The sequence below is a fragment of the Penicillium subrubescens genome (assembly GCF_028828155.1).
Source record: "Penicillium subrubescens strain IBT 31985 chromosome Unknown utg000001l_segment0_segment0, whole genome shotgun sequence".
Lineage (NCBI taxonomy): Eukaryota > Fungi > Ascomycota > Eurotiomycetes > Eurotiales > Aspergillaceae > Penicillium > Penicillium subrubescens.
Genome location: NW_026643151.1, coordinates 544255 through 568086, shown reverse-complemented (window position 1 = coordinate 568086; position 23832 = coordinate 544255). Strand labels below are relative to the sequence as shown.

The 23832-nt window shown below is 47.7% G+C and overlaps 9 protein-coding genes across 9 annotated transcripts; 5 read left to right on the top strand and 4 right to left on the bottom strand.

Moving 5' to 3' along the window:
* Nucleotides 1–24: 24 nt before the first annotated feature.
* On the bottom strand, nt 25–1958 carry N7473_000150 (non-ribosomal peptide synthetase; the record flags this gene model as incomplete). The annotated part of the gene is made up of 2 exons (XM_057146090.1): nt 25–1172; nt 1217–1958. 2 exons carry the CDS (start codon nt 1956–1958, stop codon nt 25–27), a joined length of 1890 nt encoding a protein of 629 aa, XP_057013976.1.
* A 1016-nt stretch (nt 1959–2974) lies between these two features.
* N7473_000149 (uncharacterized protein) lies at nt 2975–4668 on the top strand (the record flags this gene model as incomplete). Its single annotated transcript, XM_057146089.1, has 2 exons — nt 2975–3652; nt 3706–4668. Exons 1-2 carry the CDS (start codon nt 3164–3166, stop codon nt 4666–4668), a joined length of 1452 nt encoding a protein of 483 aa, XP_057013975.1. The 5' UTR covers nt 2975–3163.
* Nucleotides 4669–5168: 500 nt separating this feature from the next.
* On the top strand, nt 5169–6131 carry N7473_000148 (ATP-grasp domain-containing protein; the record flags this gene model as incomplete). Its single annotated transcript, XM_057146088.1, has 1 exon — nt 5169–6131. The coding sequence occupies one exon, from the start codon at nt 5169–5171 to the stop codon at nt 6129–6131; it is 963 nt and encodes a 320-aa protein (XP_057013974.1).
* Nucleotides 6132–11042: 4911 nt separating this feature from the next.
* N7473_000147 (uncharacterized protein) lies at nt 11043–11558 on the top strand (the record flags this gene model as incomplete). The annotated part of the gene is made up of 1 exon (XM_057146087.1): nt 11043–11558. The coding sequence occupies one exon, from the start codon at nt 11043–11045 to the stop codon at nt 11556–11558; it is 516 nt and encodes a 171-aa protein (XP_057013973.1).
* Nucleotides 11559–12364: 806 nt separating this feature from the next.
* On the bottom strand, nt 12365–13265 carry N7473_000146 (uncharacterized protein; the record flags this gene model as incomplete). The annotated part of the gene is made up of 4 exons (XM_057146086.1): nt 12365–12604; nt 12652–12827; nt 12883–13058; nt 13111–13265. The coding sequence occupies 4 exons, from the start codon at nt 13263–13265 to the stop codon at nt 12365–12367; spliced, it is 747 nt and encodes a 248-aa protein (XP_057013972.1).
* A 187-nt stretch (nt 13266–13452) lies between these two features.
* Nucleotides 13453–14977, top strand: N7473_000145 (flavin-containing monooxygenase; the record flags this gene model as incomplete). The annotated part of the gene is made up of 2 exons (XM_057146085.1): nt 13453–13621; nt 13677–14977. 2 exons carry the CDS (start codon nt 13453–13455, stop codon nt 14975–14977), a joined length of 1470 nt encoding a protein of 489 aa, XP_057013971.1.
* A 197-nt stretch (nt 14978–15174) lies between these two features.
* N7473_000144 (uncharacterized protein) lies at nt 15175–15886 on the bottom strand (the record flags this gene model as incomplete). The annotated part of the gene is made up of 3 exons (XM_057146084.1): nt 15175–15254; nt 15516–15683; nt 15865–15886. 3 exons carry the CDS (start codon nt 15884–15886, stop codon nt 15175–15177), a joined length of 270 nt encoding a protein of 89 aa, XP_057013970.1.
* Nucleotides 15887–16076: 190 nt separating this feature from the next.
* Nucleotides 16077–18067, top strand: N7473_000143 (GMC family oxidoreductase; the record flags this gene model as incomplete). The annotated part of the gene is made up of 3 exons (XM_057146083.1): nt 16077–16197; nt 16254–17540; nt 17604–18067. The coding sequence occupies 3 exons, from the start codon at nt 16077–16079 to the stop codon at nt 18065–18067; spliced, it is 1872 nt and encodes a 623-aa protein (XP_057013969.1).
* Nucleotides 18068–18534: 467 nt separating this feature from the next.
* On the bottom strand, nt 18535–20730 carry N7473_000142 (Zn(II)2Cys6 transcription factor domain-containing protein; the record flags this gene model as incomplete). The annotated part of the gene is made up of 1 exon (XM_057146082.1): nt 18535–20730. The coding sequence occupies one exon, from the start codon at nt 20728–20730 to the stop codon at nt 18535–18537; it is 2196 nt and encodes a 731-aa protein (XP_057013968.1).
* Between the last annotated feature and the right edge of the window lie 3102 nt (nt 20731–23832).

The window sequence follows — 23832 nt, the reverse complement described above, 5'->3', positions numbered from 1 at the left end:
TCTCGGATATCAAGTGGGCGATTTTCATGGAGGAAGAAGCTGCGAATCACCATGATCGGACGGTGGGTTGCTCCGTTTCTCACGCTCTTGAGCATAAAACTTGTGTGAAAGCAATCGGATCATTCTGCGATCGGTCTTTTTTGAAGGTGTACGCGGTACACGTGTGGCTAACAAGAACAGCGTCGGAATCATGTAAGGTGGGAGGGAGATGGCGAGAACTTCCTTGATTTGGACTACTTTTTGAAGGGCAGCTGGATCTTGACTTGCGTCTTTTAAAGAGAGTTCTTCGGTTTCCGAATTCTCTGGGTGTCCGCTGAGGTATAAGAACGCGGCCAGGCAGGGATCCTCTTTGCCATCAATGACGCCGAGAAGGTCCACCACAATGGCATCTTTGGTTGTAAGAGTTTTCCTTGCAATGTGCTCGACTTCAACCACATCGATTCGGCATCCGTCGAGCTTCACTATTGTGTCTTTGCGTCCAATGTATTCAATCCGTCCATTATAGGTCCATCGTGCCAGGTCCCCCGATCGATATAAGCGGGTGAATTCCCGGTTGGGATGAAGCTCGTTTAACCAGGGCGGTATATCTTCCATGAAGCCAGCCGGTTTTGTACGATCCGATGCTTGATGATCCTGGTCAAGATACCCCCTTGAAAGATGAGGCCCTTCAATTAAAATCTCACCGACCGCGCCGATTGGCATTAGCTTAGCCGGGCATAATGGGTCGACAATCCAAATTGCACCACTGGATGGCCGTCCAATCGTAGCAGGTGAGCTACTAGGGTCATGGACATTGTCGTTGTATGCACAGCAGACTGCTGCTTCGCCCATACCAAACTGGTTAATCAACTTTGTCGAGCTTCTAGCCCAGTTGTTCAAAAGGTCTTTCGAAGGAGGCTCTCCACCGATGCACAGGATTTTGAGATTTCTCATTGCTTCCGGATTTGCCTTTATGGCCACGGTAGGTGTGAGGAAAGCAATATTAGCATCGAGCATTTGAATGTTGTCGGCGAGATCTTGAATAGTCTTCATTGGCCCTGGCACACAGCAGCAACCCCCTAAAATAAGAGGAACCAAGAATTCCAAATTGCTGATATCGAATGCGTAATCGTCAAAATGCAAGAACCTTGTATCTGCATTCAGGCCAAGGTTCTCGGCATAGTCTCTGATAGCTGATGCGTAGGACTGTGCTCTTGTACAATGGCCTTGGGCCTACCGGTGCTCCCAGAAGTGAACAGAATCGTACACGCGTTGAATGGCTGAGTCGGTTGCAATGGGGCCAATTGAATTTGTAAAGGAAGAGTCTGTAGCCATTCAGGGGTGATCACAATGACTGTTTCAATTGCATTGTGGAATTGATCTGCAAAGACAGGATCACTTAACATGACCTTGGCACCGGTGCGCCGTATCACCGAGTTAAGATAAGCTGGTGGATTGCTTGAGTGAATCGAGATGTACGCTCCGCCTGCACGCAGAATGGCCAATCGAGCTACGATTGCCCACGTTGATTTCTGGAAGCTACTCAAGACAAAGGTTTCGGGCCGTACGCCTAGCTGGGCGAGATGAAGTGCTAGTCGGAGGGATAAAATGTTCAATTCTTCATAAGTCAAGTCGCCATCAAATGAGCGTACAGCAAGCCTTTTTGGATGTCGCTGACAGTTTTCCAAGATCAAATCGTGCAGGCAGTGGAGGTTCTGAGCTGATATCGTGTTCGTCTGGCTCTTGATTATCTTTTTGTGGGACTCTGAGCAGTAGTCAATTGCCTCGAGCTTTAAACTCGCAGGGTAGGACGTAATTTGTCGGAGGACATGCTGAAAAGTCCACAGCATGCTCTGATCCAACTCATTCGGGACATTTTCTGGCTTTTTGATGCTAGCGCTCAACCGGTTGTCACGCCTAATGACAACGAGCTTGACGATTGGAAAAGAGAAAACATCAGCAGATGCAACTAAGTGCATCCTAAGCGGTAAACTTACCTCTAGGTTTCCAGTAAGTGAGGTTAGTGGCGTCAAAAGTTGGAATGACTTGGTTAAATATTTGAGTGATGCAGTACAGACATGGCGAGAATGACTGAGCTTAGCTCCAGAAATCGTGTCTTCGCCACGTTCTTTCATCTCTATTATTTCAAGAAGTGACCATATATCCCAGTCAGACTCTACTCGCACGGTGAAGGTAATCGAAGAGTCAGGCCGTGGAATCATCCCTTCATCGTAGGTTATGCCTATCACTTCCTCGGAATGAAAGCAACGGAGTGTAAGAATCCAAGCTGCTTTCAAAAAAGTCGATTGCTTAATCGACCTGGATGCCCTAGTCTCTGACCAACTGGGCCAGTACGGCCCTAGGTCAAGTTGAATAGCATCTTTTAACGGGTAAGTAGGAGATTGAATAATTTGGCGGTTTGTGAAACCCTCGATAGGCAGCCTATTCGAGTCCACTAGGCTTGGAGCCATATTTCAAATTTTCATCAATTGAGTCAAAGGAATAAAGGTAGGGAAAAGAAATAGAAGGGATTGCGGGTAAAAAGGATATATAGCCTCAGCAATTGGAAAGTATTTTCTACTCTATTATTGACCGCCGGGATGCGCTATCACGTAGCTTGCATATTTTATAAATAATACAGTGACAATGTATTAACAGTAAGCTCTGAAAATTCTCAGTCTCAGTCTCACCGCTTGCACACAAGCTCTATGTTGTCTGTCACATTGGAGATTCCGTTGGTTCTACTGGTCACAACAAGCAGGTTGTGACGCGCTTGGCCTGCAGATCTCTGTGGAGCCTGTACCTTTGGCGATCGATCGAGGAAGTGGGTTCCCTTCCTAAAACGACGAATCATACCACTTCCAGAATTCAAAGCTTCTTGCTGGCTTCGTTGTGGCGTGCTGAACTTGCTAGAAGTCAAGCGAAACCTGAGTGATACTGGAGCTAGCAGCCTTCCTCGTATCCATCATCACCTTGCATCATGCACTACGTGTCTCATTACGGAGATCCACTTTTGGTATTGTTGAGCTGTCCAGCGAGTGAGGAGGGGTAAAGATCATCAAGAGCGATTCAAGACAATTGGAGAACGAAAGCGAGCGACCGATGGCATTTTCCATCTTGACACTTTCCAAATTTCCTTTCCCTGATAGCTGGATGGGCGGAACATCTGCCATAAATTTGCATCATGACTGTCACCGTGAAATCAATGTCGAATGGTCATCGCTCGGCGGAACCCCCTCTTGATCACGATTTCCACAACGCTTGGGGCACTATTTATTCCAACAGTGGATTCAGAAACGACGACCGCACTCGCCAAATATGGGAAGAGTACACTGTGAACCCTGTCAGAGTTGAACAACAGTATCACGTTCTTCTAAACGAGTATACCGACAAGTTTCAGTCCTTTTTCCAGGGATACTGGCCCATCACGTTCCACGCGCATGTCAGTGATGTGCTCATACCAACGACAATAGCCAGCCTCATACTCAATACGGCTTCGACCTGTCCATTGGTCGTGGAGGATCCGGCACTATCGCCATTGCTCAAGGATGATCCCGAACCAGAAAAGGTTCATCAATTTGTTCGGGACCTTCTAGGCTGGACCGATGTCCATATCACATCGCCAAAACTGGCCATCGTCGATGGAATTTATGGCTGCGCCTATGGACCCCTCGTAAGTCCTTTTGATGGCCGATTGTGAATCGCAAGAGATGCTAAGCAAGTCAGGCCCACTCATCCGATGAGTGGGAGTATAAGATCATTGGATCGGGTCCTGAAGCCATCCACATAGGTCGAAGTGACTTTTCGTCAGAGGATGCATTGCTGAAAAAACTCATTGCGGCCAAAAAGGATGGTTGTGTCGCGGTGGTAAGCGATCTAGTGAATGCCTCAGACGGATCAGTCTTCCCTCCCGAATCCTTTCGTCTCCTACGCTCCTGCTGTGACCAAGCACGTATATGCCTCCTCGTGGACGAAGCAATGACCGCGATCCGATGTGGAGCGCCTCTAGTCTCTCAAAGACCAGAGTATTTTGAAGACGGGACTCTTCAGCCTGACATGGTCGCCTTTGGTAAAGGGATGGGCATCAGCGGCGTTGCAATTAACTTCAATGGCCTGATGATGCGACACCTCGCTTTTCATAAGCAGGAACTGATTCGCCAGTCAATTAGATTCTGGCGGTCTATGGTCACGAGGCCCATTGCCACGCCAGTGCTAATCGAGGCCCTTGGGATTCTAAATTTGGCCCAGGCAGAGGGTTGGCCGGAAAGAAGTGAGCAAATTGGAAAGGCGTTTCGAGAGTTCATCCTTCGCCTTGCTGGCAATGATGGTCACGGAAAAGAGATTATACGAGGTTTAGGCGCATTCATCGCCGTAGATCGTGAGATCTCCAAGAAATTCAACGTCATGGCAGCATTTCGCAGACGAAGTTCTTGGGCGCGGTGGATCCCAAAGCTCAACAGTGCTGCTGCTGTTGATCATCAAGCGATTGAGAGGTATTTGGTCGGTATTGAGGCTAAGCCTCTTCGGCGGGCTCTGACTGAAGAGGCACTGAAGCAGGGAACCAAACCGCTCTGGTGTTGGGTCTGCGGGATTGACGCGATTGTAGAAGATTGGTGCCGAACTTGCTTTTTGGGATACTGTGGCACTGAAGCATGTGCACAATTCTTCCACGCACATAATTGTCTCTAGTACGTACCAAGGCTTCCTGGGTCACTTTCTAAGTGGCTACTCCGAGCCAATACGTGAGGAGCAATTGGTTGTCGATAGAAAACCATATGACCTCTAAATAGATCCCGAAAGCCTAGATTCTTTTTGAGAACATAGTAATGCACGCGGATCATGTAGTATCATTATGGTCGATCAAGAACGAAGTGAGAAGAACGGTATCAGTGGCCAAGCTAAGCGATGTAAGCAATTTTGGATTTAGCCGCCTGGACAGGTACTGTGAATAGCGCGAAATTCGTGAACAAATGAGGTCCTTGCGAACAGACATGGAAAATAAATTACATACAGCGTATCAACTGATGGGCCATGAGAGGTAATCGCGCAGATTACATACCATTAATCAGCAGTAGCAAGCGTTTCCAGCCCCGCGGAGCTGATGGCAGACAAATGACTTCTGTCTCCCAAGGATTGTGCTTTTAGCACGAAAATACAAGGATTTCATCTAACTTTGAAGTCATAGGAAAATGAAGCGAATCCTATTTCTCACTACCGTTCCACCACACACTATCGAGAAATATGTTTCCGATGATGATTGGTCGAACGAAATGTTACCACCTCTTCTCTCGAAAAGGGGCGCCTCTGTAACCATCAAAAGATGGATGGACGAGGACATTATCCCCTTTATCCTAGACAGCGACGTGATTACTTTTCTCTGGGCTGAAGACTATATCCAGCATCCTATTGCCTTCGGAGAATTCTTGGATGCGGCCAAAAAAGCAATTGAAACAGTGGAAATGGGCGCAAATCGTCCCTGCGTGGTGAATCATCTCGACCTGGTCCAATGGAACATGGACAAGAAGTACCTCCTTGATATGCAACGCGCCGGATTCGACATACCCAAGACGGAAATCTTCGATGCTGAGCAATTTGCCTGCACCCCAGGACTACATTATCGACTACAGGCATTTCAATTATCTGGGCCTATCGTACTTAAACCATCTGTCTCTGCGTCCTCCAACAACACTCGACTCATCCCAGATATCTCAACACCATCAGCTGATGATGTGGCGTATCTAGAGCTATGTGTGAAAGGCGGCCTGGGAAGTTCCTTGGTTGTACAGAAGTTCGAGCCAGCCATCACCACAGGCGAATATTCTTTTGTGTTTGTCGGGGAAAAGCTGTCTCATGTCATGTTAAAAGCGCCCAAGAATGGCGAGTTCCGCTGCCAGCCCCAATTTGGCGGCGAAATTAGTCGCATTCCAATCGCAGATATTGCGGAGGCAACTTTATCGACGGTGTATTCTGTTTTCGATACCCTCAAGGATTGGTTCGGAAAAGGATCAACAGGGGAAATGGGATACGTACGCATCGATGGTTTGGTGGCCGAAGATCGTCCATTTGTTCTCATGGAGATTGAAGCTATCGAGCCAAGTCTGTATCTCGAAATGGGGGGCCTTGAAGATATGATTTCTCTTTTGTTGAAATAGCTTTCAAAAACTTGGTTGTTGATAGTGCCTGCTCACTCTACATGGTGAGAGATAGCTTCATTTACAGATATTCCCATCCAAAGAGATGGACCTCTTCCCTAATACTATTTACTTAGAGTTAAGAGACCAAGTCAACTTTCAGCGCTCCTATGACACGGAACTAATACCTTTTCCCAAGAGGGATTGTGGGACGGTCAGCCCTATGAGCAATTGGCTTAGTCGCGATTGTCTCTCCGGCGGTTCGATCTTTTCAGTCTATTCGGGAGAATCAAAAAGGTCGCCAGGTTAATTTAATTCCATCTCAAGTAGCCCTTGCTTTCGACCGTGGAAGACTCTTCAATTGTGATTATTCATATAGGAGCAAGGTGTTCAGTTCTGCACTTCTTCATTGGTCGGAATATTCACTGCGTCCTCTAGAGAAAGCTTAACCCAGACAAAACCAGAGGGCTATAGTAATAGCCACGGTAAGTCTAATTACCAGTTCATCCCAGCAAGAAGAGCTGAGACACGACCGGGAGGAGAGTCAGAGAGAGGGGGTGTTTGTCGAGGCACCACGTCAGCGCTTTAAGGGTATTTAGGGTGATCAGGCGGTAGTTCACCCACCAGAATATTCTTCACCTAGAGGCGTAAACCCCTGCCCCAAAATATACCTTTGTACATTTTGATCAAGGGAAAGATTTCGCGATGCGGGAGCAGGCACTATATCCTTGCCTTTAGTGCAGTTGCCGCTAGTTGCCCTTACCCTTTTCCACACTCTCTTCTATTTTACTCTAACCCCTCTGCCGTTTTCCTCTTGCTTTAACTCGACAGCAATTATAGCGAAAAAGGATCTACTACTGTCTTACACCTGTAATATAGTAAACCTAAGCTACTTCGATAACTCTAAAATTAGAAAGGTAGTCCTGCCGCGTATAGAGAGCGACTATAAGCGTACACTAATAATCTTTAATAAGTTAATAGGTAGTTCCGTATAGAATTCTATAGATTAACTATCTTTTAGATTCCTTAAGCTTTATCCCGAAGCTAAAAACGCTCCCGACCTCCCGACCTGTAAAGGTTTCCTTGTCTAGGTTATTAAAGGGAAACTAGGCTGAATCGAGCCTCTGCCTACTCTAGAAACGGTGTAGGGATTTCGGAGGGACTTTTAAGTTAGGATATTATATATACGAGATATCGAATTTTCCGCGAAATTTTCTACTACACATAAAGAGGTTTAAAGTACAATACGCGATATAATGCCTCTAGTAGTATATACTCTAATCTGTTTACTTAGTTTATTATAGGGATCTTCGGAAGGAAGTTCTAATATCTACCGCCGAAATAGACTACAGTAGGCTTTCTATTAACGAAATTATTATCCTCTTAACGTAGTCTAGTGTCGGGATAGCCACGAATTTTGTGGTAAGATCCCTAATAGAATAAGTGTTGGATTTACGGGGTCGGCATAAATCCTTCGGCGTGCACAAGCAAGCAAATGTGCACGATCGGTCGAATCAGTATACGATCCTGCAAAGAATCGTATAAGTTAGGTCGAACGATCTAGTCGTAGATCGTTAAGGGTCAGGTCAGGTCGTACGATTCGGCTTAGAATCGGAAGTTAACTTATGATAGAAGAATGCTCCAACTTCATCACCATGATTAAACTTCATTCAACTAGCTATGGAAAACAGGCAGTATTTATAACTTCATGAAATCGAGGCAATACGTCAGAATAGAATTGTAAGGATACTCTATAAGTCAGGATAGAGGCCTGTCAATCAGGTAGGAGAAAGGGACCAAGTTAATTGTTCAGAAAGGTCAAAGACTGTTTCTTGTGGAATGTAAAACCTCTCCAACATAGATCAATTTATGTACAGTCATATCGCTTAAAACAGGAAGGAGATATATCCTCGGTAGGGGAATAGGAGCGGGGTGAAACACGAGGCTTGTGTAACCTCTATAAGGGCCTTCCTTGTAGGAGTCCGTACCCGTACTAGTAGCGAAGCCCCAGCGAACCTCCACCGAAAGCTTAGCGGCTTAATAGGGTCCTAGTGGCCTAAGGCACCGGCATTTGTGGATAACCTCATATCGGGTATATCGTAACATCCTGCGATTAAATAAGTATAGGTAAGGCTTAAAACACTCAGCTAGTATTACGTTTAAGATTTGATGCTGAATCTCAATACTTCGATACTCTGTAACTGTACCGGCTATTGCAATATATTCGAGTTAAACGCTAATGTATTAGTATCAAAAGTGTCTTAGTATCTTGAACCTTTAGGTTTTCAGCAGGCCTGCGGGTCTGTAGCGGGTCCGAGGTTAACCTACTCTTTCACTTTCTTAAACTCTTTTATTCATTTTGGCAGTATCTTTATTAACGACAGCCTACGTATGTATACGCCTAGATTATTTTCTAGACATAGAAATCTTTCAGAGGGTCTGTAGCGCAACACCTCGCAAGAGGATAAAAGATCGTTTAGTTTATGAATGAAGTACAGTGACAGAATTTGAAGTGAATAGGATACTATATCCCTAAAGCAAAACAGAGTTGAAATTAATTAAGCTATACGTCCTCGATCAAACCCTGTCACGTTAAATCTATATAAACAAATGTAACGAGGCTACTATATTTTAGTTGTAAGCCTTAAAAGAAAAACAGGCCTACTTTCAAGAGGATGATCGCTCACGAAAATGTCCGCTTAGCCTTTATCACTATCGTTGTTTAGCATCGGAGAAGGTTCCAGTATAGCATATGAAACCATTACGATCGTCAGGGGTTGTTCGAGCACTAGCCAGCAAGTTCCTACAGCGACACTTCTGACTTGGGGCGAGTTTTGTAGCGAGCTCGGTAATGATTTTGGGGCTGGCGGCTTCGACCTTTAGCATTCATGAGACGTATTCACAGCGGGATATTGCCTGGAGGTACGATGCGTGATAGGACAAGGAAAGGACGGGATGGTAAAATATGAGTGGAATAAGTTTTGAGGCCCCATCCGTTTGCACAGTTTTCACTAGGTTAAATAAAATATCCATGGAATTCACGGGGACGGCCAATCCTTGATGGAATTTGGCAGTACTGATTTGGCTTGATGGTTACGCTGGCAGAGTACCACGATTTGACAGCATGATGTTGACTGGCAAGTTATTTTGAGCCACATTGAGGTCTTGTTTTGTTTGAGCGGATGCGATGATACATCTCCCTTGGCACGATCCGTCATGATATTAAAGTTTATGAATCAGAGCCAGCTTAGTTTACGGCACCTGGCGGATGGAGCATTGAAAACCGGACAGAAATTGTCGAGGAGTGACTCAATCTAAAGCCTTAGAAGGCACGAAGAGCATCCGAATTATAGAAATGTCTGTATTGTGTGAAACCGAATCTACTCAGGGAGGTAAAGGAGGAAAAACAAGAAATGTCAGGCGTTGTTGAAAAAGAAGGAGAGATAGCAAGCGAAGCGCTGATACCATCTCCGACATCTTCGTAAGAAACTGCCAGAATATCCCAAAATTGACGACCTTTTCTGTACGGTCAGGCCACGCAACCCGCACACGGGTCCACAATAAACAGAATCAGGCGCCACCGCATCCCACTGAAATGGACTTTAAGAATCTGCCTTCTTCTGAATCGACCATAATCTCAAACGAAGACTTGTATGCGGAATAGGCTGCCTTGAGAGCAGTGTGCATTGACCTACTGCCAGGTTGATTATGTCTGCGGCTCCGTCTGCGGACCCGGAAAATGTGAGTAGTGAACTGCCAGGTTTAAAGTTTTCTCTTGAAAAATAAAGTTTGTGCGTGTGAAGCTTATCTTTGTAGCTGCTGATATGCTGATAACGCCCCGTGCGGGGATGGTCTGGGGTATAGTGTATAAATGTCAGCCTGGGCTTGACAACGAGCTACGTCTAGGCACGAGCAAACCACCGGATTTACTTCCAGCATCATTATACGATTTTTCAACTGCATAAAATGTCACGCCATTCAGAAAAGCCGTGGGACCAGGAAGCCTCCGCCGATGCAAATGGGCCAACACCAGAAGAAGCATCTACAGAACTCGCTTTTCCAGATGGCGGATGTAAAGCCTGGCTTACCGTGGCGGGTGGATTTCTGGCACAAATCTCCAGCATTGGGTTTCTGAGCGCGTTCTCTGTATTCCAGAGCTACTATGGCGAGATCATGCCTTCCCAGACTGCCAGCGATATCTCATGGATCGGTAGCCTCCAAATTTTTGGTTGCTTCTTCCTCGGGTTGTGGTCGGGGAGGCTATCCGACAAGCGTGGACCCAAATTGCCCCTCACTTTGGGGACATTCTTCATGGTATTTGGAACGATGATGTCGTCGATTTCAAACTCCTACTATCAATTCGTTCTCTCGCAAGGGCTCTGCTCCGCCATAGGGTTTGGACTGGTATTTACTCCCGCCCTGGCGGTTCAATCTCAATGGTTCCTGAAAAAAAGGGGCTTCGTCGTTGGCTTGGTTATGTCGGGCCAAAATTTTGGAGGTCAGTCAGAATTCCTTTGCTCATCTTCCTTTCAATTTATGAGAGAAAGCCATAACTTACTATCGTCCATTCCTATAGGCGTCATCTGGCCAATCATCGTTAATCAACTCATTAATAACAGACAATTGTCACTTGGCTGGACACTGCGGACGATTGGATTCTTACAGTTGTTCCTCATGGTGATAGCCACCCTTCTAGTCAGCCCACGCTTCCCTCGGATACCCCGAGAACCGATTCCCGTGAAGCAATTCCTGGCTGATAAAAGGACCACCTTATTTACCTTGTCCACGTTGATATTTTTCTTCGCGGTCTACATTCCCTATGTGCGTATCGAATCAGATCTTGCATAAATCTGCTCGCACCCGGCACTAACTGGTCTATTCATCAAGTTCTACATATCCCTCTATGCCTTACAAGGGGGTACTTCTCTTAACATGGCATTCTACCTATCGTCCATTTTGAACGCCGGCGCCTTCTTCGGTTGTTATATTTTTGGCCTTGGCGCCGATCGCGGCCTTGGCGCCTTCAATGCACTTACAGTGGTTGCCATCGGCTGCGCTGTGACGGCCTTTGGCTGGATTGGCACACAAAATAACGCAGGCCTCATTATATGGACTGTCATTTACGGATTCCTGTCTGGTGCCGTTCAAGCTCTATTTTCGCCGTGCATCTCCATCCTGGCGCCAGAGCCAGGATTGATCGGTACCTGGAATGGTATGAGTCTTCTAGACACCCTTCAACTCAACCGCATTAACAAAATTCAACTAGGTATCTGTATCACTGTGGTCTCATTTGCTGTTCTTGGGGCCGGACCAATTGCCGGACGGTTGTATGACAATGCGCTTGGCACCTACCTCTCCATGCAACTGTTCACTGGGGTGTTCTTGACTGTTGCCAGCGTTTTGTATTTGGCTACCCGCCTCACAGTTTCCCACGCACTCGTTGTGTGATGGAGTCGTGAAGTTGATCACATATCGGCCAGTTTTCCTGCCGTTCGCCGATGGTATCTCAGAGATTCGTAGCCCATAGCGACTAGAGTAATATAAGGATGCGTGCAAACTTGAATGGAAAGCCTTATGAATCATTCCCCAATTTTCGCGGTTCAAGTCTATAGACCTCGAAATGAAACCCAGTGAAAGATGTCGAGTACATCGTTAGGCCATAGTGTTCGCCCGCTGTCTCTTAGTATCTCCGTCCGATTTGGAAACCTTTAGTGATAAGTTTTACAACTTGATGCTGGAAAACTGGAGTAGATATAGTCGACGGATTGACGATACCCAGACATGAAATTGTCAGTATTCAGACGTGACAAGACAATATTGAGAGTCTGAGGCATCTCTAACACTTTTCGGTTGAAGTATGGCGTAAACCCATAGAATTTGAACTGAAACTAAACTATTGAATATTGTTGCTGCGCATGACCAGCTAAATTCCACCCGATGATCAATATTTTGCCAAGCTAGTGAAAAATCTTAAGAAGAAAGATGGACTTTGACAGACCACTGGTTGTTGATACTGACAACAGCGACGAGCGACAACAACTGAAGAAAAAGCCGCTACGATACATATATGGGAGGAAACGAAGACTCTAGAATCTGTTCTAGCTACCTCATTGGAGCAGGAGGAGTAGAAAGAAGCGGAACCGAAGAACCTCCGGAGGATAGTTGCCTCTCGCCGTACAGCCAAACCTCTCACGAAAACATATTGCAGCGCCAGACACAATCTCTTCTAATGATGTCCTTTCTCTTGCTGTGACTTACAGTCTCGAATTTACGGAGCCGTCATCGATCCAATGAGCGAGCTCATCATGTGGCACTCCGACGCGGCCCAGGGCCTTGTAGAAAGCCTGCGGCTCAGCCCAGTCCTCGGGAGCAAAAATGCCGCTGAGTTTCTGGCCGCCTTCCAGTGCCAAAATCATGAACGCGGCACAAGCACCTCCCGTCACAGCCGCCATATTTGAGAAGAGAACAGACCCCTCACCGAACTTGGCCGTACGCTTGGTCGAAACAATGGGGACTCCATCCCAGTACCTGTGGCTCGTACCGTGAGGCCTCCACAGTATGGAGCGACCTTTCCGCGCGCAGAGTCAATGAGGAAACTTAACACTTCTCCGATTGAACATTCGCCAGTTCGGATTGTGTCAAGCATTCCGTAGAATGCATGTCGCCATGGTCCCGCAGCATGAGCGGCGTGGGAGATGAACTGCCAGAGCTCTTTGACTGAGAACACCGCCCTGTAGGTAGCCGCTGAGCTATCCCAAAGTTACTTCCCAACCTTGAATGGATGAAGGATTATTGACAAGGTTCAGCAGAAAACCAACGGCTTCATCCAGAGAGATGTCCTGCTTCCGAACAGCGACGCCGAGACCACGGGCAATGCCGTTAAATGGTGCGGGGTGCAGGCCACCAAACCTGCGGAGCCTCTCCTCCCATTTTAGAAGGCTCCTCCCACTTTAGAGGGATTCTTCGAATCAGCAGGCGTGGCTTCCCGTGCGGCTCGGACCTCGGATCCCAGCGTTCGCACGACGATGGTTCCGCGGATCCGCGACCGAGTAAGGTCTTGGGATACGGGGAGGACAATCGTGCTTTGGAATGAATGCTGTCCATTTTCGGGCTTAGTCCGAGCTTTTTCGTACCTTGAATCCCTTCCGAGGCCATGTGACCGGTTCGCCTCTTGCTTAAATTTGGCTCTCTTCACAGCACTGTTTATATATGCAACGGTCTCAAAGTTCTTTCCCGGTTTGTCACTTTGAATAAGATTGAGTTTTCGTTGACTGAAAGGGTCATTCATTCTGGCATTTGGAAAGGTACTCATCATTGCGAGAATATCCAAACGCTTGTGACGATGGATAGGAAGCAGGAGGACCTGGATTACGACGTAATCATTATCGGTGCTGGAATCTCTGGCATCAACTTTGCGTACCGGCTGCAAGAGCGCAATCCGGAATTGAGCTATTGCATTGTTGAGGAGCGCCATGAAATAGGAGGAACATGGAGCTTATTCCAATATCCCGGTAAGCTTTGTCCATGCAGATACGGCTGAAAGCCCAGCGCTGACCCAGAGCTTAGGCATTCGATCAGACTCGGATCTGTTCACCTTTGGGTTTGCATGGCGCCCCTGGGCCGGGAAACACTCGATCGCGCATGGTTCATTGATTGCCAAGTATGTGCGAGATTGTGCAGAGGAAGAAGGAATCGAAAAAGAGATCAAGTTTAGACACCGAGTCAACCAACTGTCCTGGTCCACTGAGTCGAAAGCCTGGACTCTGGATCTCACGGTGAACGAGACATTTCCCAGCACTCTCCGAAGCCGGTTTGTGCTGCTTGGAACAGGCTACTACGACTATCATGAGCCCCTCCAGGCCGATATTCCTGGTATTCAGCATTTTGCTGGTACCCTGGTCCACCCGCAGTTTTGGCCCAAGGACCTCGACCTGAAGGACAAAAAGGTCGTCATCATCGGGTCAGGGGCGACAGCCATCACATTGCTTCCGTCAATCGCAAAGACTGCAAAACATGTAACAATGCTACAACGCTCCCCTAGTTATATTTTGTCAATCCCAAACGAAGACCTAGCGGAGAAAGTGATTCGGCTTTTGTTCCCCGAAATGCTCGCTCGGAAACTTATTCGGTTCAAGTGGGTTTTCGTGCCATTGGTTCTGGTGACATTCTGCCATTGGTTTCCTCTTCTGGCCAGAAAGCTGTTATTGCTCTTAACCGCTAAAGAGCTACCCAAAGATATGCCTTTGGATCCAAACTTTACACCCCGGTATAACCCGTGGGAACAAAGGGTATGCATGTGCCCTGAGGCGGATTTCTATGAAAGTCTTCGAAGCGGAAAAGGGAGTATCAAGACGGACGTGATTCAAACTGTCAGTGAGACCAGCATTCAGTTGCAATCGGGCGAAGAGCTGCAGCCCGACATCATTGTGACAGCTACTGGACTGAAATTACGAATCGCTGGCGGGATTGAAATCTTCGTCGATGGCGAACAATATCACATTGGCGATCATTTTCTTTGGAAGTTTGCCATGATGGATGAGCTTCCGAATGCCATCTTTGCATTCGGTTACGTTGATGCCAGCTGGACTCTTGGAGCTGATGCCACGGCCAAACTGGCATGCCGCATGCTCAAGAAGATGAAAATGGACGGCACTACCATGGTAGTGCCCCGAATGGGAGACGAGGAGAGACTACACATCAAGAAAGTTCCATTCCTTGACTTGAAGTCTACCTATGTCCAACAGGCACGGAATGTGCTACCAGGGGTCGGTGACCGTTCTGTGTGGCAGCGAAGATCATACTATTGGAGGGATCTGGCAGTCGCTGTGTACGGAAATCTCGAGAAGGGGACAGTGTGGACGAAATGAGAGTAAACTTTCCACAACATAATGACCTTCCACATACTTGCGCTTTTTTTTTCCCAGCGAAGGTGCGGAACAGAACCTTATTTTTATTCTGTTGCAGAGCTTTCTGCTCATTGTCAACTTTGACCTCACATGTATACAATCCCTTTTTTTCTTCTATTTTCTTCTTCCGTGAAGGTCCTGACTGTACTGCACGAATATCACGCAAGCCCCTTTTGTGAACTGAGCACAACCGCTCTCGGTGCGCTCCTCTCTCGTTGAGTGTGACTTGGTTGGGCAGCTAAACAGTTAGACAGTTAGACAGTTAGACAGTTAGACAGTTAGACAGTTAGACAGTTAGACAGTTAGACAGTTAGACAGTTATGTATGTGGATGTATTGTTTAATTATGATGTTTCCAGGAAAGGGCTGGAGGTTTTCAACCGTCAACAATACGAAGAGTGTCCAGAGGTTAAGAATACAATCAAGAATGACAACTTCAAGAATCACAAGAAAATTGATACCTTTATTATGGATATAGTTCAGCGTTGCATCCTACATACGAGGGCGTGTGGCCGGGAGAGACATGTCAGAAGTCGCAAGCCCAGCAGCAATGTCTCGAGGAGCAGCAGCAGCAGCCGACTCCATCGCGTCCTCAATTGCTCCAACATCGAGACCTGCAATGTCACTACCAGCAAAGCGGATGTGACCATGCCCTTGACGAATCTGGGCTGCCCCAACAGTCAAATACCCTGATCGTCTCTACCAAGGTAACCCACGGACATGTATAGCGGCTATTCGTGAGGATGATCGGTAACCCCTGGGTGCGGGTCCGCGGTAGGCAAAATAGACAGGCGTGGAGGGGAAATATAGTTCGGCACCGGTTCCTCGGAGCCGTGCTAAGGAACTTACCGAGGAGGTTTTGGCCGCACATTTCAGCGTCGATTGGAATTGCAAAGACTAGTTTTTGTGTGGAGGCTGTGGGGGGATAGTAGGTGACCTGGCTATGAGGAATTTTAACAGGAAGTAGTATATATGAGCCACCCGCAGAAAGCTTGCTGCACACGGAAACCTTGGTCTGGCTATCTTGGACTTTGTTCTAGTCTTCATCCGATTTTCACGCCATGGGCCGTCGCCATCGCAACCCTCTTTTCAACCCTCTCCAATATGCGACGCCGCAACTACCCACTGGCCCTCCGGTGTCATGGGCCGCAGCTCAACGTGAACTCGTCGGCTATGACTACGGTATGTGGCAGTATGAGAAGATCTGTGCACGTCGCTAACTCGGGATCTCGAAAAAGTGATCGTTGGAGCAGGTGCAGCAGGTTGTGTCCTCGCGAGCAAACTCTCTGAGGATAAGAATGTTTCGGTACTGGTCCTCGAAGCCGGCGGCGACAACACTAAAGTATTCGAAACGAAAGTGCCCTTGCTTTTTTCCAAGCTGTTTCACACACCGCATGACTGGGATTACTACACTGTCGAGCAGCCTAAACTCGCTTCCCGTAGCCTGTACTGGCCTCGGGGGCGAATCATTGGGGGATCAAGCTCCATGAACGCCATGATGTACCATCATTGCGCGAAATCTGACTTTGACGAATGGGCTTCAAAGTACGGTTGTTCCGGCTGGAGCTATGATGACCTAGCACCCTACTTCCGAAGTATGGAACGATTTACTGCCCATCCAGATCATGCCATTGACACCCAGCATCGGGGCAGCTCCGGGAATTGGGAGACAGGTTATTCGTCGCTGACGAAGATTGTGGAAGAGGGTTTCCTACGGGGCTGTCAAGATGCAAAGATCCCTGCCGTTGCAGATGTCAATACGCCTCAGGGCACCCTCGGTTCAACGAGATTTCAAACCTTCATCGATCCTAAAGGACAGCGCTCATCTCTCGCCACGGCCTTCCTCTCCCCGGATGTCTTACAGAGACAGAATTTGTTCGTCGCATGCCATGCTTATGTCACAAGAGTACTATTCGATTGTCTCACCACCAAAGAACCAAGGGCAATTGGCGTCGAATTTCAGACTCAACGTGGTGGTCAACGTTTCCAGATTCATGCACGACGGGAAGTCATTCTCTGTGGGGGGGCAGTCAATACGCCGCAGACATTGTTGCTAAGCGGGATTGGTCCGGCGGACGAGTTGAAGAATCATAAAATCCCTATCGTCCAAGATAATGAAACGGTCGGCCGACATCTTAAAGATCATCTCTGCACGTCGCCTATCTTGGCCAAGGCAAAGCCTGGCACCACGCTCGATTACTTGAACAACGATCTTAAAGCCCTTCCCGCACTAGCTCGCTGGATGCTTACTGGTGGCGGCCCACTAGCAAGCAACATTGGCGAGGCGGCTGCGTTTATCCGGTCCTCTGACTACCACTTTCCTCAGACTGTGCAAGCTCCTAGAGACCATACGTCTGGCGACGTCGGTCCTGACCTGGAGATCATCGGCGCCCCTATTGCTTTCATCCACCATGGCGCGGAGAAGGCAATTGATGGTAGCAATGTCTTTACCCTTATTCCGATTGCTCTTCGGCCGCAGAGCCAAGGTACAGTCACTCTTCGGAGTAGAGATGTATTTGATGCGCGTGAGTTTCGGCCTGCGGTTGTTGGACTGTATTTGAATTGAAGCTGACCATATCTCACTATAGCAATCATCGATCCGAATTACCTAAGCGACGACGGAGACAATGACCGGAAGGTTCTTTTGGTTGGCATTCGTGTCTGTCTCCAAATTATCAAGAGTGCAGCGTTTAAGAAATTCCTTGAACCCATCCCTGTGAATGACAATCCAACTTCATACTGGTGGCCCTTTTCAAGCAGCAATATTGAGAACATCACCGATGAGCAGCTCGTTCGATTCATGGATGAGAAGGCCTTCACTCTGTATCACCCTGTTGGCTCGGCACGTATGGGCCCATCACCTTCGACAAGCGTGGTCGACTCAGAATGCCGGGTCCATGGCGTCAAGAGTCTCCGTGTGATGGATGCAAGTGTGTTCCCAGAACAGATCAGTGGGCATCCAACTGCGCCTATTGCTGCAATGGCCGCCAAGCTAAGTGATATGATCAAAGAACGCAACAGGGCCGCGAGCCTGGTTAATGCGAGCCTGTGAAACTAGGACAGCTATCTTGGACTTGTTTTCTCGATGGTAATGAACCCGTCACTGCTTTCTCTTCCTGCAAATGGTCAGATTGAAATATAAAGGGCCAGAGTATGAGCCTCTCTTGAGCTCATTTGCACATATCTTCGAAGGCATGAGTAGTAAAACAAGGGGTCATTGCTCTATAATGTTTATTCTGTACAAGAACCGCCACAGTCGCTAAGTAATCTGAAAGAAAGTAGCTAACATGTATCTTCATAGTTGATGTAAATCCGGTAACGTCACCAGCACTCCCTGAAGCCCACGAAGCACCTGCAGACAGGAATCCTGTCCCGCTGTCATCTCACAAGCTCCCTCCATATCCAATCTAGCGACCATATCTTGAACCTCATCCGCAAAAGCTTTGGCCGCGGAGGCATGGGCTTGGGCTACCATTTTGGGGTACTTGGAACATGCATTTCAGCATACAGAACGTAATATTAGAATACGGAGACACTCACTGGGTGTGCGGCAATATCCTGAATGTGGGCTTTCAAGCCACACTTTCCTTGAAAGCCAGAACTTGCAATCCCTTGCGATACCTTGGCAAAGGTAGCCAGCTGCTGCGCAGCAAGAAGCCGTTGCTTTTTGCGGTACGACCTCGATGATCGCAGCATTCTCGAGAGGGATTCTGTTTGCGGGATTGATGGCTGTCCTTCCAGGTATGTCTCAAGTTTCTGTGCAGTTGCACAAAATGCCAAAATGGCTAGATCACCATCATTCAAACAAAACCCAGCCAGCCGTCGTATATCAGAGGTCGAGCGTTCGATGCAAAATGCCGTCTTGTCGTCAAGTGTGCCAAACGATAACCTCCACAGTTCCACCAGCCTGACAGCAATGGTATACTGTCGGTAGACCACTTCATAGTTTGGATTGCCGTTTATGATATTTTCGATATCCTGGGTGAAGGAAGCCAGACATATCCACAAGAGGATCTCCACTGCACCCGACTGCCTGGCCGCCTGAAGCACAAGATCCTCCGAGCTGTACTTGCATAACAGTGGGATCAACGCACATTCACCTTCCTTTGCACGTGAGGTAATCGAGTTGTCGATCTCATAGTCATGCAACAGGTCTACTGACGAAAGATCAAAACTTGAAGCCTGATTCGTTTCTTTCGCGCTTGGGGGGCACTCGACAGCGGTATCACACATTTCCAGAGGCGGCAGGGGACAAGTCTTCCCGTCAGATAACACAATGGTCATGCAGTTGGTCATGATACTCAACCACTCAATGGCAGCAATGAGCTCCAGAATATTTTCTCGGACATCTTTGGGAAGCATCTGCACTAAGCAAGGCTTTAATTTGGAGCATCGAGAGCTTCCCTCTTTGTCATACGCGAGAACGCAAGCTCGTGCCTGATAACAAAGCATTTTAACGCGTCGGACACCTTCGCAAAGGGCAAAGGTTGTATCCTCTTCGAATGTCGAGGATTCATCGCCCGGGTTTGGGGCTGGGATTAGGCCGAAAAGAAGTAGAGATACTGCGAGTCGAAACGAGCGGACGGATGAAATGTTCTTAAACAAGAGCTCCTTGGCCTTACCCAAAGTACTTGTCGCGATATCTCGAGAATGCAGATGTGTGTCCCACTGCCCTGGCTGACTCGGGTGCTTAGTTTGATGATTGGACACTACGAACTGTGCCGCAGTTGCGACTGTGACCAACTTGTAGGTCTCTGTAATTGACGCATCACGCGATGTGGATCCACGACCTGGTTGGGTGCCATTGTACTGAAAGAGGGAGTCGAGCACGCAGACTGCATGGAATAAATGCGGTGCTACCACCGTTGACGCCCATGAACCCGTTTGCTTTTCCCAACAGCTCCCAATCCACGTATTGGCATGGTCGAAATAGACGGACATATGGCCGCTGTCGCTGAGGGGCCCTAAGGCTGTGATTCCCAGATTATAGCGAGGATGCATGCTTCCTTGCAAAAGGCATTGGGAGATCGGCATATCGATAACATCGACATACAGGTTAAATCTCTGTGAAAGCGTGTCACGCCCAACCAGCTGACGGGCGAGGTCATCTTCTCTAGACAATGAGAATACTTCACGGTAAACCGGGGACGTATCTGCCTGTCCTTCTGAGCAAGCCGCGATACAAGGCCCTACCACAGTCTCCGTGCTTTGAGCATAAGACGCAGTCCTGGGCCTCTTTCGGGTCTGTTGTTGAAACTTCCTGTTGACCAGCCATGCCACTGTGCATTCTAACCCGCGCACATTGCATGTTGTGCAAGGAGTTTTTGGCTTCTGCCCCTTAATAGAGACGTTATGCTGCAGGCTGCAAGCTCTTTTTGCAGTCCGACACTGGTCGCAGGAATGATTTTGCTTGCGAGGGTTTCGCTTTGTCGTCGGGTCTTTACTGAGAGTGACACCAAGATCGGTGTTCTGGGTAGAGTCGGCAGAGCGAGGACTCAATTGTTCAATACTCCTGCTGGGCAAGCCGTTGCAGGATTGTTCTGCGGCAGTGACGCAGAATAGACCACTGAGCTCGGCGTCGGTACCCTCGGCTGAGGGAGAGGCAAAATGATGCAGTAGCTGGCCTGAGACGTCGTCCCATTCAGGCGCTCCATGGTCTTCGTAGATTAGGGTGGAGCCCCGGCCCCACACTACTTTAGGAGCCCCAGGGCTCATCCAAACTTAGATTCCTCATAGCTTCAATAACATCCAAGTTTCCTGCTACTGCTTCACATTAAGAGGTTATGCAGCCCTTTGTGCGGTGGTGAGCTGCCCTGACAGACGCTCACCAGCCTTGCGCCTTGCTATCATTTTCTCATTCGTTCCTCATTTAAAAACCTTGCTGCCGCTGACGAGCGCGCAGCTCTCATACAAAAAAAATCCTCCCGTGGGCCTACCTAGAGAAGCCCACACGATTATCCCAAGGCCTACCCTGAGAAGCCTCTTCTACAGCCGGAGTCGCTATCCTGCTGTATCCTGCGCGTCGACCTGACCTCGACGCTGCGCTCAGTCGACCTCGCACAGAAAAGCACCGTCGACCTTATCTAATATCCTGCGCGTCGACCTAACCTCGACGCTGCCCTCAGTCGACCTCGCACATAAAAGCACCATCGACCTCACCCTACACTCTCGTCGACCTGACCTCGGCGCCCCCTGTCTTCATTCGACATAGAGAAAATCACAGACACTGTGCCCAAGCTGAAGGGCGAGTCTAACTTCGACAACTAGCGCTACGATCTACAGCTGTTTATAGACTATAAGGACCTAGACCTATAGCCAGTACTTACTAGCACTGTTGTTGCCGCTATCGACGCCCCTCTCCCTACGCCCTCTGAGCGTGAAGTGCGTTAGACCCTCGCTAATAAGCTAGGTGTTTCCCCGGCGAATATAACCGACGCCGAAATCCGTGTTTAGATCAAGGAAAACATCCTTAATATCAACGAGGAATATACCTAGTTCCGGAAGGCGAATACAGACTATATACATTACCTCTCTGCGTCACTTAAGGACTCGATCAAGACCTTCATTCGCGGCCAGCGCAACGCCGCCGCAGTATACCGAATTATCTGTAATACGTACGGTAAGGTAAATACGCACACCTTCTAGTAGAGGTAGAGCGCGTAAGTGACTTACACCTATAAGCCTAGTAGCTAGTACGGTGTATTTATTACAAAGTAGAAGAAAGCACTCTCTAAGCTACTCGAGTACTCGCCTAATTGTCTATCTTAACGATTCTAGTACGCACAATTTATCGAAGCTATTCGCGCGCACCCTTCTATGGAACACTTCGTGACCTCTTTTAAGCCTAATCTATCGAACCCCTATCTAATAGACGACGTCTTTTCAGAATTTATATCCTCCGAGCTCTCCCGCCGCTACTACACTGCCCTTGTATCCTCTTCCTTAACCGCTAACCGAAAGGATAAGGATAGTAAAGACGACAATAAGCGTAGGAACAACAAGACTCGAGGAGGCGGTTATTAACGTAGTAGCCGCAGGAGCGACAATAATAACCGGAATAAGGATAAGGGTAGCGAGAAGAAATCCGCAGACCTCTAGTGCAACTTTCACTACTATAAGGGGGGTTACAATATAGATAATTATTTCTTTAATCCGAAGAACAAGGGGAAGCCCCGGTAATAGAGGGGACTATCCGCTACGTCTTTATCTTCGCAGAATTCCCCTATATACAAGAAGGGCGACGATAGGCCTAATGCTTCCTCTGCTCGATTCGACCCTAACTAGTATTTTCTAAATACTTCTTCCGCTGTGATCCGTATATAGAATAAAAACTCCGTTAAAGAACCTATACCTAAACAGCGTTAATCTGTCGCCGCTGCAGTCGCTGATATCGACTCGAATTAGTATATGACGGATTTACGCCGTGTGCATAAACCCTGGTGTGGTGTGCTTGTAGGCGCACACAGGTCGATCGAATACCACGATTATGGAAGAGCGACGAAAGTGCAATAGAGGTGGGTCGGCAGCGAACAGGTTGAACAGTGGAGGGTCAACACAGTTTAATCAGAATTGCCTTGAGCTCTATTCGTGAGTGGAAAGGGTGTCAAACTTGTTCAATTTAACTAGGGAAACAGGCAGTATTTATAACTTTGGGTACATAGCAGAATGTCACAGGAAAAGAGTCATGAAAGTCCGAAATAACATGGGGGCATACGAGAGTGTTAGGAAACTCGTTGCTTTTTCCATTTGATGCAGTAGTTGATAATTAGCATCGTATATCATGAAGCGGTGTATAGGGATGCAGATTTATGCATCCGATTGCATTAGCGCGCGCATACATGCATGCGCTCGCTTATTGCGGGATACGCACACACACACATGTTGACACACCCCCTCAGCTCTCGATGTGAGGGCAGAATGAAGTCAAAGTGAGAGCTGAATGAGATAGAACAGAGAAAGAAGGGATGAAGGGATCCTTCTAGTGAAAAGGGAGGATTTCCATACCTAGCTGTTGAACAAAAACGGCATGTTTTTCGGCGGGAAAGCGCTTAGTAAGTCCATCAGCTAGCATTTCGGCTGATTTGATCCATTCAACTCGCAGCCGTTTCGCTTGAACTTCCTGTCGAATCCAAAGCTGATGAATATCCACGTGACGAAGCTTAGTTTGGAAGGAGGATTTCTCTCGTGTAAGCAGATCAACAGTTTGCTTATTGTCACATTGAATTATATCCAACTGGTCAGGGTCAAATTGGATGAAGGAGAACAGGCGCTTAATCCAGTATAGCTGCTTAGCTGCGTGGCTAATCGCAAGCAATTCGGCTTCTGTCGTTGATGTAGTGATAGTCTTTTGCTTGCGTGATTTCCACTCAATTGGGCCTCCAAATAGGCAAAAGATAAATCCTTCAGAGCTCTTTCGATCAGGATTATCGGCAAAGCTTGCATCTAAGGCAGCAGTGAAGATAGAAGCTCTCATTTCGCTGTCAAAACAGAGAGAAAGGTGTTTCGTCTGATATAGGTAGGAAATCAGATGATTAACGGCTTCTAAGTGCTTTTCGTTGCAGCGAGTAAGCGATTTCGCTAGCAGTTGGTTGGCAAATGCAGTGTCCGGCCGGGTCCAAACGGCAGGGAACAAGGTTGATCCACATTCTTGTTGATAGAGCTTGACAATCTTTGGATTAATTAATCCTGATAGTATTGGATCAAGCCTTTGGGTGGTTGGTAGTGGTATTTTGACAGGTTTGCTGTTCAGCAGGTTGAATCTAGCAGCTATTTTTTCAATATATGCTGCTTGGTTGAGCCAGGTCTTTCGTTTTAATC